This window comes from Clytia hemisphaerica, unplaced genomic scaffold, assembly GCF_902728285.1.
Source record: "Clytia hemisphaerica strain Z4C2 unplaced genomic scaffold, Clytia hemisphaerica genome assembly, whole genome shotgun sequence".
Classification (NCBI taxonomy): Eukaryota; Metazoa; Cnidaria; class Hydrozoa; order Leptothecata; family Clytiidae; genus Clytia; species Clytia hemisphaerica.
The window spans coordinates 346,890-359,270 of NW_027104435.1; the positions used below are offsets into that span (position 1 = coordinate 346,890).

At 36.0% G+C, this 12,381-nt stretch overlaps 1 protein-coding gene across 1 annotated transcript; it reads left to right on the plus strand.

Annotated features, from left to right (window-relative positions):
- The first annotated feature begins 48 nt into the window (after positions 1–48).
- Positions 49–12,050, plus strand: LOC136820777 (tubulin--tyrosine ligase-like protein 12). The gene is made up of 4 exons (XM_067077004.1): positions 49–286; positions 8,768–9,492; positions 10,311–11,244; positions 11,380–12,050. Exons 1-4 carry the CDS (start codon positions 49–51, stop codon positions 11,904–11,906), a joined length of 2,424 nt encoding a protein of 807 aa, XP_066933105.1. The 3' UTR covers positions 11,907–12,050.
- Positions 12,051–12,381: the final 331 nt, after the last annotated feature.

The following is a 12,381-nucleotide window of genomic DNA, read 5'->3' on the forward strand; positions in this document are numbered from 1 at the left end:
TAAACTATTTTTACTACGTACAGGTCTAAAGGTGTTGTAGCGTGTGGAATGAGGCTGGATGTTCTGCGTGCGTATCGACCTGTACGTATTCATGCCCATGTGCAGCATTCGTTCAAAATGGCGTGCACAAACATGGACGAATTCAGAAAAATTCACAATCATCAGCTGAAAAGCATTGGTTTTCCGAATGAATTAGTTCAAAATCTTTATAATCAACTGGCAAATGATGACACAAGCTCACCCAAGATTATAGATACTTTTCAAGTCAAGAAGTCTGGAAATACAAGTAAGTATTTTTATCTTTTCTAGCAAACCTACCAACCTGCCTCCAAAAATCAGGACCCTGCCGACGCACCGGATTGTCCGGTGTATTTGTCCGGTGGCAAAAAGTATCCTTTCACTATACCGGACGCAATAAGTCCGGTGTCAGTCCGGTGTTGCATACAGGGAATTTTGGACGCCGGACATTTACGAAACAAAAAAATTAAGAAACACCGGACGCACCGGTGTCCGGTGTTTTGATTGTCCGGTGGGAAAAAATATCCATCTCCAACACCGGTATGGAAGCCGTTTAGCACAAAAATAACTGTAAACCTAGGTTTACAGTTCTAAACCTAGGTTTACAAGTTCTAAACCTAGGTTTACAGCTCTAAACCTAGGTTTACAGCTCTAAACCTTGGTTTACAACTTGTAAATCTAGGTTTAGATATGAAAACCTAGGTTTACGCATAAGAAACTTAGGTTTACAAAATAGATTCAACTGAAACTCCCGTCCTTTAACACCCTTTGGTGTAGGTTGTTTTAATATAGCAAAAAAAGCTCTTGCCAATAGTAAATTCCGGACCCGAATAATATGCAAAATCCATCAACGGAAAAAACTCTTGTCTATTGCTCATTCCGACATTTTAAATTTTCCAGGGGTTTTGTTGTTTGGAATTGCTTAGGTCAGGGTTGCTAGTAACGGCTTGTCACTGTGCCAGGTGCATACTCGCCGCCTTGGGCCCCGCAGGGTTGCTAGTAACGGCTCGAATTTCAGTCAGGTTAAAACAGGGGCAATTTTACCCATATTATAATAACATTACCCCCGTCTTTTAAATTATATCATAATTTCTCCCAGATAATTTGAAAAAATTACATTCATCTTGTCCTGCTTTCTTTTTAGGTATCTTCGTGATGCCTGCCTAACGTGCGCTTTTCAAAATGGCAGATCATTTATTTCCATATTTGCTAGTCGTTTATTCTATAAAATGTCTTAAATCAGCATGTGGTTTCCAGCTATGGATTTTTTTTACTCAGTTTCGATTGGCTGAAAAAACAAACGCTGATTGGCTTAACGAAATTTTGATTGACAGATTTACAAACCTAGGTTTACAGTCTCGAAACCTATGTTTACACATTAACTTAGGTTTGCAGGGCTGCAAACCAAGGTTTAGAGCTGTAAACATAGGTTTAGAACTGTAAACATAGGTTTAGAGACTGCAAACCTAAGTTTACAGGCTGCAAACCTAAGTTTACAGGCTGCAAACCTAAGTTTAGAACTGTAAACCTTGGTTTGCAGTCTTTTTTGTGCATATTGGCTTCCATACACCGGACATCCAACTTCCTTAAGTCCGGTGTAAAGATTGTCCGGTGGTAAAAATAATTCTCATTTTACACCGGACTTTCGCGTGTCCGGTGTTCGTTAAGTCCGGTGCGTCGGCAGGGTCCTCAAAAATCTTGTGATGTGTCTTTCAAGAGAAGTCAGGAGTTTTTGCCTAGTTAGGAAAGTTTTTTACTATTTTTCCGAACTTTCCTAATGAGGAAACCTTTTTACATTTTTCATATACTGCAATTAGGGAGGTCGGGCCTTACGCGTGCGGCAGTAACAAAACATAGATTTTCGAAAAAAAATATTCAAGCTTACATACCTCAAGGAAGGAAACCTCTTTTAACATAAGTATTTTTTCCAAAGTGTAGAGAATTTATTCAGCTTTCTTTTGCAGAAAAAATCAGCACATCATGTCTTCATTTTCCTTCAAAATTTGAAAATGAGTACTCGCGGGTGAGTTTTTTCAAACTTCTTGTTCGCGGCACGGCAAAATTTTTTATCCGGGGGTTCTAAAATCCAAAGCGCTAGCCACCCGAAACAGCTATCAACCTGGAATTTTTTGCATCGTTCCCCGCAGTTGTTTAGCTTTTGAGACGTACCACGTTCGTTGGTTGGAGCAACGTATATTTTTCAGGAAGTCAAATTATGTACTTAAAATGCGTTTTTTTCATTGAAAAAATCAAATTTTTTTATCGAACGTGAATTTTTTAGAAAGAACAATGTTTTTTCTTTCCAAATGTGAAAAAAGTAAGAATCAAGCTGTTTCCGGTGGCAAGCGCTAAGGGAAAGATTATGGTGTAATTACCCCTGTTTCAGCTACATCTACGGAAAATAAAACTCGCACCAAACCTCCCGCGCGGAATTTTTCATAAAACACTTTCGCTTTTGGTGCCGTAATGAAGGTACAAAATGGCTGGCGATGCGTGCACGAAAATGCTTGAAAAATTGAACTTCAAAATGGAATATCTTTGGAACTTTAATTAAAGAATTGGAAGGTAAATGACCCCTTATTTTTCTTCTGATGGTTATGGCTTTCCATTAAACTTGGTTTGGTATTCTGCAAGTAAGTTTGAAATTTCCTCTGACCACCCTTCTGCAATTGCTATATTCTCAACTTCAGTTGAGCTAGAATCTGAGACAGTCTAAACTTTTAAACTAGGCTAGTCTTACCTCTTTTATCTTTTCCTTTACAACAATACAATGCTGACAAGTTGACACAACACATATGTGTATATGTACATTGACAAGTAATCCCTGAGAGAAGTTTTTATAGAAATCTGCAACAAAATCGAAAGTGGTCTCTTTTACTGATTGCTTCTACTAGCAGCGCTCCTTTCTTCGCCACAGATGTTTGCCGTAAGCAAAAGTTGGTAATGCAAAGTCTCACAAAATCGCATTTAGCAAACGCAAAAAAAACTCCCTAATGGCGGCATCATGCGAGAGCAATCAGAATACCAAAATAAACAAATTTCAAAGGCTCATTTTAAGTGATTGAGTGAAGTTATCATCAAAAAATTAAAATAAAACAAACCTTTAACCTTTCAATAATCCAAACAGTTACATCAATATGCCAAAAACATTTTGTTCAACCACCTTCACTTCAAGATAGGCCACCATAGAATGAACTTCCTTTTATAGGGTGAATCATATTCATGTGGCTTTCAGCCTTGCACAGCCTTGATTTTTGACTGGCTTCACTAAAATTGCAATATAAAGTGATTGATAAAAGATATCACAATAAGTAATACCTCATTTTTTTTCCCATGTAATGGGAGTTTTGAAATACCAAAAAAATTCTTTTGAAATATGGCTGACACCTGGTCACGTGACTGAAAAATCGGGCAGATTTTTTTTCGGAACAGCAAAATTTAGACTATCAATAAAGAAATAAATATGATTTAGAGAATTGAATTACTGACCGGGTAAAAAAAATTTCTGTCATAAGCTTTCCAAAAATCTGAGTAAAGTGATTTTTTGTCCAAATTTTTGAGCAATTTTTCCTTTACAGATTTAGCCTGAGTAAATTTACAACAAACATTGAAAATTTATAATTCTAGTTGTAAACAAGATATTGAAAAGCGGTGGCAGGGGCAGGGGGGGGGGGGGTGAAGCAGTTAGTACAAGACATCATGCCCGTTAGTACCGTGGTGGTGTGCCATATGAATTGGATAAAATCACTTAGTACTCAGATGTACTAACTGCAAAAAAGGGTGGTCCCCTGCTAAAAATTTGCCAAATTTTGGTACTAATTGTGTAAAAAATAGGATTTTGTGAGAAAATTAAAAAAAAAAGACCATATTTTACCAAAAAAATTTTTTGGGAAGTAGATTTTTTTTTCAAATTTTCGAAATTTTTTTTTAAATCTTAAAAACAATTTGCTGGTTGCAATAGAAATTTGATTTTCTAAAATTTTGTTTTTTCCTATTGAAAGCTATGGATATTGAATCATTTTTAAGATATTAAATTTGATTTTATTTGATTTTATTGAATTTATGAAGGTCAAAAGCCTTTTTCAAGGCTAAATTCAGTTAGTACTAACTGTACTAAGTGTACCAAGGTGGTGGTGTTACTAACTTCTTCCGAGAAAGCAGTTAGTAGGCATGATGTCTTGTACTAACTGCTTCACCCCCCCTGGCAGGGGTGGCCCGTGCCGTGCGTCCGGAAAGGGTTAATTGAAATGGGGGATTTGGAAAATTTTCTATGTTTAATTTTTTGCACAAACCCCTGTAGCTATGGGCAAGAATCCCGTTGCTAAGATGTTGGCTTGAAAACGAAAATGAAACCACTCAAAACGAAAGTAAAATCGGCCTGTACTCGAAATCCCGTAATCTTGATATACAAGTTTAAGTCTATACTGTGAGAATGTCTGGTGTTAGTCTGGAGATCCATACTCTCTATTACAATTTACACCACATAGAGTTAAGTTACCAGTGCACAAATGGCCCCAGTGCACAAACGAACGTCTTTGAACTTGAAAGAAAAAAAAAACTTCTATAGAATTTCCTTTGTGCAGCAGAATCATCAAACTATCCCTTGCAATCTGTCCAAAATTAAAATAAACGGAGCACTAGTACAACACCAAACAAATTTTGAACAAGGCCAAGTAAAAAAATCACGAAATTTGGGATTTTTGTAATCATGGCTGAACGCGAGAGGAAATGTTTTTTTATCAGAAGATTTGCGCAAGAAGAGTTCTGAAAATGACTTTCCTCTTTTAAAAACCTGTTAGGGCTCACTCACAAATCCCAAAAATCTAATTTTTTTCTTTCAAAAGATTGTCTGCGCACTGATTCCTTGTTCGTAGACTGGGTCTGAATTTAGCGCTCGCTTTAATGACTTGTTATTCCAAGAAGAAGCTTTCAAACAAACTGAAAGAAGGACTTCAAGCTTGTTTATGAGATGGTCAAAAAGGTTTATGTAAAAACCAAAAGTAAGTGAGAAAAGTGAAAGATAAGTTTGGCGTTCGTGCACTGAGCACCTTTTAGATAAGGTTAGTGATTTCAACAATTGTTTGACAGCCTAAACAATTCTGCGACCAGATTTGGCATCTACAAAAATACCCGGCCACTCTGTTATTTCTATATTATTATTTGTTTAAAAAAACTAAATACTATACTTCGAAATCACACAAACAGAGTAAACGGGTCTCCCAGCTAGTGTGGTTTAGCCAGACAGTATAGACTCTTATATCAAGATTACAGGATTTGGAGTGCGGCTGATTTTACTTTCGTTTTTAGTGATTTCATTTTTGGACCTACCCCGGTGGGCTGTAGGTCCTATGAATTAACCTCTGTTCGTCCGTTCGTCCGTTCGTTACTAGCTTTTCTCGGGATTGGCTCATTAGTTTTTCCTAATTTTTGGCACAAAGATGCAAAATGGTAATGCCCAAAATGTGACGGAGCCCGATTTTCGAAAAAAATTCATTTCCGGCCGAAAATGCCGGAAATATGCCGGAAAAACCGGTTTTTTGGCATTTTCTCGAGATTTCATCATTAGTTTTTTCTGATTTTTTGCACAAAGATGCGTATTAACAATGTCTAAAACATGGCCTAGTCCGATTTTTGAGAAAAATTCTATTCCAGCTGAAAATGCCGGAAATATCCCGGAAATCGCCGTTTTTGCAGATTTTCATCGGACTTTTTCCTTATATTTCGTTGTTTTTTCACACAAAAACATTATTTGTAGCAATGCCCACCATCAAGCATGGTTTAATTGTCAATAAAAGTGATTTTTGAAGCCGGAACTTTCTAAAAATCGCCGGAACAGCCTATTTTCGCCGGAAAAACGGTATTTCTTGAATTTCTCGAGCTGTACTTTATATTTTTTCATAAAATTTTGCACACTGATGCAAAATGGCAATACCTAAAATATGACAGAGCCTGATTTTCAATTAACGTACTTTTCCGGCAGAAAATGCCAGAAATATGCCGGAAAACCGTATTTTTTTACATTTTCTCGAATTTTCATCTTTAGCTTATTCTGATTTTTTGCAGAAAGATGCGTATTTGCAATGCTCAAAACATGGCCGAGTTCGATTTTTGAGAAAAAATTTTTTCCGGTTGAAAATGCCGGAAATCGCCGTCTTTGTAGATTTTCATTATATGTTTTCCTTGTATTTCTATGTTCTTCACACAAAAACATTATTGATAACAATGCTCACCATCAAGCATGATTCAATTGTCAATAAAACTGATTTTTGCGACCAGAACTTTCTATTAATTTTTCCCTACAACCCTTCCCTCTCCCCCCATCAACAATCAATGATGAATTTATTGCGTTATGCATTTTCGCTAAACGATATATTTTCTGACTGATTTTGTTCTCCTCGCATTGCTATCTAACTTTCATCATCAGGTAGGTCCATTCAGCATCTAGCTTGTTGTTTTAAAGTCAATATCTTAGCAACGGGGGGTTTGCCCATAGTTACAGCCCTTCTGTTTGGTTTGAGAAGGCGAACTACCATGTCTAAATTTTTCAATATATCTACAGAACTAATAGGCGCTGTGGCCCATGGTGAAATAGAAACATTAGAGAAATAGAACATTTTCACTGTTTGCGAAGCATTTTGAGTATTTTGCGATGTTGTTTGGAAGAAAATGTGAAAGTATCTTCAATGCATTTCCCTAGAAAAGCGAAGTAAGACTTAGACTGTTGTGCGAGATTGTAGACAAAGCGAAGTAGCGAGTTGATAAAGCAATAGATAAACGAATGAATGAAGCTGCGAGGTAGCGAGTTTATAAAGTTTATAAAGCAATGGATAAACGAACGAATAAAGTACAAGTTGATAATTAAAAAGCAATGGTTAAGCAAGTGAGTAAATAACAATAATAAACGAGTAAATAAAGTTGCGAGTTTATAAAGCAATATCAACGAACATATAAAGTAGCGGAGTTTATAAGCAATGGCTAAGCAAGTGATTAAAGTAAGTGAAGTAACAAGCTGATAGATCCATAAATAAACGAATGAATAAAGTTGCGAAGTACGAGTTGATAAAGCACTAGACAAACAAATAAATGAAGTCAAGCAAAATAGGTGTTTTCTTGAAAAATTTTAACTTCGCATTTTTGAGTTGAGAAATCTTTTTGGGTCGCTAAGTCTAAAATTCACTTCGCATTTTGCGAAGTGCGACGCTATAATTCGAACCCTGACCTTAGTTGCTGCACAGGCGACTGAGGTTCGATTCCCACTCACAGCGGTTCACTTGGCAAGTGAATGAACCTTTGACATTTGTATTTGACATTTGTTTTATATATATTTTATGATAGACTAAAATAAACCTGAAATAAATCTTTTGAGCACTTAATATATACTTTCACTACTACTATGGATTTTTTTATGTCGGATATATACGACATTGGCAAATAAGAAAACCATTTTCCTAAAAGCTGATTTCTCGGCAATAGAGCTCACTCTTTTTTAAAGGCCTCGGCAATTAGGTAAAAAAATTTGATGTCGGATATATCCGACATTGGCAAGTAGAGTGAAAATTTGCATGTCGGATATATACGACATCGGCACGGAAAGGGTTAAAAGATATGGGTAAAAAAGGCACTTTTTTTGGGTGATAATCAAGATTTTATTTATGCTTTGTGTTAGCCAAAACCAATAACAGTGCTCAATGTTAATGATAACAGAGCTTTGTACTAGTTTGAGTAAAGAAAATGATTTAAGTTGATTTCATACTCAAAGTTTCATGCCATCCAGGATGGCAATCTGAAAATTCCCAAAATTTTCTTAGTTTTTTTGTTTGTGTTTCAATATAAACTTCTCATAGGGATTACTATTTGTCAATGTGTTGTGTCAACTTGTCAGCGTCGTCATGATTGTTTTAATAAAATGATGTGGTTCAAACTAAAGAAAAAGTTTGTCATTTTTAATTGCTCTGAGCAGCTTGGGATATACTGTTTGTTTTATTTTTTATACAAATAAGCTCTCACATTCTTTTTACACTCCTGGCAGCTGACAATTAGGCTCGGCTAGACTTACCTCTTTTCTTTATTTATTCCAGAAATAACATACATAGCTTACATAGTTGACACAAAATACACATTGACAGAAGTATTCCCCATGCAATTTTTATATCGAAATCGGTAATACAAATCGAAAGTGATCTCTTCTTCTCAGTGCCTTCTGTAAGTTGCTCCATTGGAAATTTCAAATTTCAATTGCCGTGTATGTTGAGCTAATTTTCACGGTTGACTCAAACTTTTTGTCGAAATTTATCATTAATTCCTAAGAGTTTTCAAGAATTTATAATAGAAATTGCATTTTGCGTAAACTATTTTTTGCGGCCACCCGCAAAAATTAGTTTAAGTTACCATGAAAATTAGTTCACTTAAGCTACAAGAAACAGATTTCAAGACTCGAGGAGAAAACAGGTAATTTTAGTGTGACTAACTGTAGGTCCCCTGGCATAGCCTTTTAACCAAAAATGTTATTAAAACCATTGGCATCATTAAAATAAAAGAATTGGATTCAGTAAACAGTTGGGATTGAAAAAAGCTTGTGAAAAACAACATTGTATTATGGTAATAAGTAGTGGCTCTTTTTGAAAAAATCAATAAGTTAGCCCACAAAAAGTTTTGCTTTAGCTGGTTTAATTTTGAGGAGGAAATTAGTAGATGTCTGAGTTTTACCTACTGTATATTGGTTAAAGTAAAATTTCATTTTTCATTTTAGGACCCCTTTTGTTAGCAAAGAAGTCAATCAAGAAAGAGAGTTGTTTCTTCCTACTGGAACACATTTGGACAAATGATGGAGGTTCTAAAGCTGCAGAACAGCTACACAAATCACCAATTTTGTCCACGAAACTCAGCCAAATGTTCAATCTACCTGACATGGGGAGTATAGACGAGTATTATAATTATGATACACAAAAAAATACGGTCATAGACGTTACAGGATGTGCGGAAGATGCAGCCAAAAAAGCCTGTGACGAGTACAAAGGTCAAACAGTCGAAAGTATCATCAAATGCCTGGATAAAGATACCCCGGACCTTCAAAATAAAATTGGTACTGACATTGAAAACATCACTTTTGAAGAGTTTGTTAGTGGCCTAAAAACTACTGGAAGTATGCCTGAAAATGCGTCTGAAGGATTTTTGAGAAAGATGTACGATAATTTCAGCAGAGACAAAGAAGGTTCCGCATCTACTTTGAATTACAATTGGGAAGACGAAAATGATATCGTATCTGTTTACATCCCTATTCCTCTCACGGCCAAGAAGAACAACATTAAGAGCGCTCTGACAACCAACACTTGGAAGCTGTTTGTGGACGGCAAAGAAATGTTGAATGGAGAACTGTTTGCAAGAGTGAAAGCCGACGACTCTTATTGGGCCATCGAACAACCAGGTGTTTTGTGTATGACATTAGAAAAGGTCCTTACTGATGAAACTTGGAAGGTATACAAATCTTCATTCTGACAGGGGGGCACGCAGTTACTACAAGACATGATGTGTAGTAAGTGCTTTTTCAACACTTTTTTTCAGGACCACCACCCTTCTTTGCAGTTACTACACCTTGGTAGTAACTGTTTTCAGAAAAGATTTCCAGGTACCACCCCTGTTTTTGAGTGATATCATCAAAAACATGCTCGAAATTACCCTAAATTGCGATTATTTTTCAACCTAAAGCCATTTTTGTGCTAGATTTTCATTTAATTTACTTGGTTAACAGCTGTTGAGAACATTTTAATGATAATTAGGGAAAGCATAATTTCAAAGTTGGGTCTGAGAAAAATTTCAAATTTTTTTTCGTCCATTTATAACAAAAATATTTTTTTTAACAAAGAATTTTTTCACAAAAAAATCCATTTTTTGTGAAAAATTTGGAAAGTTCTTTAAAAAGAATTAAAATATAAGCACTTACTACACCAAAAGTGCTAGCTTTAGTGTTTGGCACCACCCCCAAACAGCAGTTACTACACTGTGTAGTAACTGTTTTCATAACTTCTGAATACAGTACCACCACGGTAGTAAGTGTCATACTGTCTTGTAGTAACTGCGTGCCCCCCCCTGATTCTGATTGAAGCTTTTATTGTAAGAATCAAAACATTCCCAAAACACGCAAAATGGTCTTTATTATTTTATGAACTATTTTTTTATCACTATCAGTATCACCGTTTTTTTCCCATGATGTTTGTCACCATACACCAAGAGAAGCTAAACAAACCATTTCTTACCTTTCTTTTGTCACATTGATAAATATTTTTTACTCTTAGGCATTGTTAAAAGGTGAAGAGAAGCTTTCTGCAGAAGCCATCATTCAAACAGCTTGGGCAAAACATCAAGTAGAGGACATCTATTATAACGGCATTCTAGACACAATGTGGAAATACAACCAAACATATTCATTGTCTTCTCCCGATAGCAAAGCTAGACATCCCCAATGGTACATCATGGAGGAAATTGGCTCATCATTAACTCACAACAACAACCCTAACTTCAAGTGCTCACCTTTCTTTTACTCAGCACTCGGTCGAGCATACAGCATCATATGGCCCATTAAGGATATCAAAGAAGGTCAGATGTGCACTCGAAATTTTATCCCTCAAATCATTGCTAATGAAACGATGGATATCTGTAAGGTTCGTTTGAAGACACATACTGACATTAAATTGACCGACGGAAATAACAATAAGTTTGATACTGAAAAAGAAGAGCAACCTTCAGAAATTGAACCAGTCAATGTCGAAAAATTATCCACTAAGAAAATATCAAAATCAGATGAAGAGCGACTTGTTTGGCTTGGTGATTATAATGGTTTCGTATCAGATGAAGTTGCCAAAAGTTTACCCAATGTTACCTTCGCCACTGAATCTGATCCAAAATGTGTGGTGAAATTCATCTCGTTGAACAAAACAAGTGTTAGTATCGAAGGTGAGATTCTCCCGTGCGGTGAAATGCTTGCTAATAAGGATTATCTTCAAAATTACATTAAGTTACGTTATGGAAATCAACCTTGGTTCGTCTCCAGTTTTATCCTTCCAAACGCATTGGTCGAGTTCAATGAGAAATATGAGGAAACGGACCTCCTTCAATACTGGATTGTACGACCGGTTGATAACCGACAATTGGCACTGGAAAATTTCGTCACAAGTCAATTTGCAAGAATCGTTCGTGTTTGTGAAGCAGGATCAATTGCTGTATCACAATGTAAGTACAAAATTTCTTTTGAATCATTTTGAATGTGACAGAGGACATAGAGTAATAACTGTATGTTTGCAATCTTGCTCTGCTTGCTTAAGTTACTTATTTAACATAGTTTAAGTTTTCGAATTGTATTTTTAGATATCACTGACCAAATACCATTCCGAGATCGACTCGTAACGCTCAGCTATCCAGTCATGTTATGCACCGACATCAAATGTGCGTACATTTCAAAAGAGCCTGCATTACGATTCTCCAAAGATGAAAGCTACCCTACAAGCTTCATTGATGAATACAAGAATCATTCTTCGGTTACGCAAGAATTCGAAGGTGCTCAAGCAGCTGATTTGTTTTCTGACTACAAAGTTGCCATGAATAAGTTGTTATTACCACAAGATCCGGATAAAGGATGGTCCTATGTGGAAGAGCAAATTTACCAAGCTATTGGTCAAGTTTCTAAAGCTTTAGCCAAGGATATGCGACTGCCAGCAACGGGTGATTGTAAGAACTATGTGATGTGTAACTTTGATGTGATTGTGGATTCTTCTTTGCAACCGAAGATTATTGATATTGTAGGCCATGGTGAATTACCAAGGAAACTTATCATTGGAGATTTTGTTACCCTTGCTTTGGGTGGTTCAAAAGACTCTTTTGTTAAAGTTAATTGATCTTGAGTTTTTGCTTGTTTTTTTGTAATCCTTTCTCTCTGTCTGTCATATCTTTATAGTTTTGTAATAATTTTTATATCGGGTGCTTTATTTTTATGATGTTAATATCGTATTTTATAAAGAGCTTATCATCTACGTAGTAAAGGCTTGTATCCGGAAAAACTTTATCCAAAAATCAAAATTAAACTTTTATCAGAGATGTCTCTTTTTGTAATCTGTTGTTTTACTTCATTGCTACACTTCCATTTATTTTGCATTCATTTTTAAATGGCTTTTTCGAAACTTGAAAATGGCAAATGAAGATCTACCAGGGGGGGGGCAAGCAGTTACTACAAGACATGATGTGTAGTATTAAGTGCCTTTTCAACACTTTTTTTCAGGACCACCACCCTTTGCAGTTACTACACCTTGGTAGTAACTGTTTTCAGAAAAGATTTCCAAGTACCACCCCTGTTTTTGAGTGATATCATCAAAA

Bases quoted from the DNA above. Each gene is read 5' to 3' on its own strand.
- LOC136820777 (XM_067077004.1), top strand. From the start codon at position 49: ATGAGGCTGGATGTTCTGCGTGCGTATCGACCTGTACGTATTCATGCC. The intron at 287-8,767 runs GTAAGTATTTTT...TTTTCATTTTAG, and splicing joins CAAGAAGTCTGGAAATACAA to GACCCCTTTTGTTAGCAAAG. The intron at 9,493-10,310 runs GTATACAAATCT...TTTTACTCTTAG, and splicing joins TTACTGATGAAACTTGGAAG to GCATTGTTAAAAGGTGAAGA.